This window comes from Cryptomeria japonica, chromosome 10 (genome assembly GCF_030272615.1).
Source record: "Cryptomeria japonica chromosome 10, Sugi_1.0, whole genome shotgun sequence".
Taxonomy (NCBI): domain Eukaryota; kingdom Viridiplantae; phylum Streptophyta; class Pinopsida; order Cupressales; family Cupressaceae; genus Cryptomeria; species Cryptomeria japonica.
In genome coordinates this window covers 568,088,315-568,091,023 of record NC_081414.1, presented here as the reverse complement: position 1 = coordinate 568,091,023, position 2,709 = coordinate 568,088,315, and the positions used below count along the sequence as shown (strand labels likewise).

Below are 2,709 nucleotides of genomic sequence, written 5' to 3'. Positions count from 1 at the left end.
AATGCATTTCCATTTCGTATGAGGTTTGAATAACCCACCGTCCTGTTAACTGTTTACCAAATCTAGTGAAGGGGAGCCCAATGACGTATGCACTTGACCTATAACACATGCCTTGGATGCCAAGAATCTTCCTCCCTTTTCTACGATTTCACATTATTTTACTCCCTCACACCAAAATTGCTTCATGGGAGAAAACAGGTAGACAGATTCTGAGATTGGACGGTGACTAACAACTCACTATTTCATCGACATCATAATGAATTCCTTCACTTTCAATTCATCAGTCCCTGCAAAACTACACTACTCTCCTCTACTCGACCGATCAACGCTTGGGGCCCCCACTAAAAAATCTCTTTGTCTTTACTAATGAAAGCGAGCACTTGGCACTTATCCATAGAATCTCCAAATCTCATGGCTTCAATTACGCATCGTGACCCGTGAATCCCACACACACACACACTCTGTGTTTATTTCCCTTTTGCAGATAATCAATGGCACGCGAGGTGCACCCACCGGTAACCAACAAAATGTAGATCTCCAACAGCCAGTTGTCATGGTCCGAAAGAGCCGTTGAAAAGGAGCTTAAACAAATATACACGTCGTGGGCACGGAGGATTGAAATGGCCCAGTCTATTAAACTAGACAAAAAACGGGCATTTAATGGAACACATTTTTCTTGTACTCCTCCATCACTTCAAACCTCTCAAACAAATCCATTAGGTGAGAGCCGATGATCTAACTCAGAAAATCGAGTCCTTCAGATCCATACATAGATAAAACTTGTTTTCAGCGACCCACTAAGCAGATCGTAATATTCTCTTCTCCGAGCGGTTCAACTCCATGGCTTCACTCCGCCTAGCAACATTGGGAATGATGGTTTTATTTGGTAAGGTCGATGAAATACTTTGATCAAGCTAGTTAGTTAAATGAATGAATGAATGATAGATTGAGTATAATGATGTCGGGGAGGCTAAACAGTCCACGAGATCAAGAGAACACTTTTAGTTTATCTTCGGATTCTTTTTTAATGTGGGTGAGACTAAACAGTCTATGAAATCAAGAGAATACTTTTAGTTTATCTTCAGACTCTTTTTATGTCTGCGAGACTAAACAGTATATGAGATCAAGAGAAATTTTTTAGTTTATCTTCATACTCTTTTTGATGTCGGAGAGATTAAATAGTCTATGAGATAGTCTTCATATTCTTTTTGATATCAGATCTTCTACTATTAATTTTGACTCGGAAGCTGACTGTCTGATTAATGTGCAGGATCATGCCGCGCAGGCGCAACGGTTTTCACACTGGTTAACAAATGCTCTTACACGGTTTGGCCCGGGACATTGTCCGGCAGCGGGAGCTCCGTTCTGGGAGAGGGCGGGTTCACCCTGGCACCGGGTCAGTCCGTTCCGCTCACTGCTTCGTCTGGTTGGTCTGGTCGTTTCTGGGGCCGAACGGACTGTAGTTTCGACGCCTCGGGTAAAGGCTCCTGCATAACGGGTGACTGTGGAAACGTCCTGAACTGCGCTCAGGCCGGCGGCGCACCGCCGGTTTCTCTGGCGGAGTTCACATTGGGCGATAAGGATTTCTATGACGTTAGTCTTGTGGACGGTTATAATGTTCCGCTCTCCATCGCCGCCGTCGGAGGGACCGGTGACTGCCGAACGGCCGGGTGTGTTAGCGATCTGAGGACCAGCTGCCCGGCCGAGCTTAGTGTTACCAGTAATGGACAGGTTATTGCCTGTAAGAGCGCCTGTGCTGCTTTCAGTACCCCTGAGTATTGTTGTACTGGTGATCATGGGAGCCCCCAAACTTGTTCGCCCAGTAAGTACTCGCAGGTGTTTAAGAGTGCTTGCCCTACAGCTTATAGCTATGCTTATGATGATGCTACCAGTACTTTCACTTGTAGTAATGCCGATTACACCATCACTTTCTGCCCCTCCAGTTGATTCTACAGATATTTGCTTGACAACCCGTCTTTGGATTCCCTGTAAATATTTTTCAGGGCCAATGGCACCCATTAATTTATTTGTATAGTACGGTGTTTTGTCTGTTAAGTTTAGTTGGGTGTGGATCTCGGGGCTGGGCTTGGTGGGCATTTCATTCAAATGATTAATAATTTTGGGATAGATCGAGATCCCTGAGGAATCCATAGCTGTTTTGTGCATTTTATTTATTTGATTTTAGATAAACCACTGTGTGCAATTTGAGCGAGATTCAGAGCTTCCGTTTGATTTTATTTTTATTTAAAATAAAACAGTGTATTATTTGATGGTCGCGTCCGTTGGTCTGGTGCTATTAGAACACTCCATTTGGAAAAAGTTGAGTACCACACAGAGTACTATGTATGTAATTTGTTTTATGCCTGGTTACTACTGTTTGCATATGTATGGTCGGTGTTAAGTTTTTCTCATATAAAAGACTTGCCAATACAACTTGTCTGTTTTTATTATATATCTTTCAATGCAACAAATTACTTTTCAAATTTATGAGATTTCCACATTTTATGATTGATTGTATGAAGATTTCTCGATTCAATTATGTATGATTTTTTTCCATCAAAATTTAAGATCACATTTTGTGATTCTTAATTATTTGTCCATATTAAGATTTATTATTATACTACATTAAATGTGTGATATTTTTAATAATTATTTTTAAAGTTGTGAGTTATTATTTTTAAAGTTGTGATATTAAGATTTATTATTATA

The 2,709-nt window shown here is 41.0% G+C and overlaps 1 protein-coding gene across 1 annotated transcript; it reads left to right on the top strand.

Annotated features, from left to right (window-relative positions):
- Positions 1-290: 290 nt before the first annotated feature.
- On the top strand, positions 291-2,450 carry LOC131027732 (pathogenesis-related thaumatin-like protein 3.5). The gene is made up of 2 exons (XM_057957828.2): positions 291-886; positions 1,271-2,450. Exons 1-2 carry the CDS (start codon positions 841-843, stop codon positions 1,945-1,947), a joined length of 723 nt encoding a protein of 240 aa, XP_057813811.1. The 5' UTR covers positions 291-840; the 3' UTR covers positions 1,948-2,450.
- The last annotated feature ends 259 nt before the right edge of the window (positions 2,451-2,709 follow it).

What these genes read in the sequence shown, in the direction of transcription:
- LOC131027732 (XM_057957828.2), top strand. Translation starts at nt 841, where the DNA reads ATGGCTTCACTCCGCCTAGCAACATTGGGAATGATGGTTTTATTTG. An exon ending in GGGAATGATGGTTTTATTTG is followed by an intron (nt 887 to 1,270) that starts GTAAGGTCGATG and finishes ATTAATGTGCAG; the next exon opens with GATCATGCCGCGCAGGCGCA.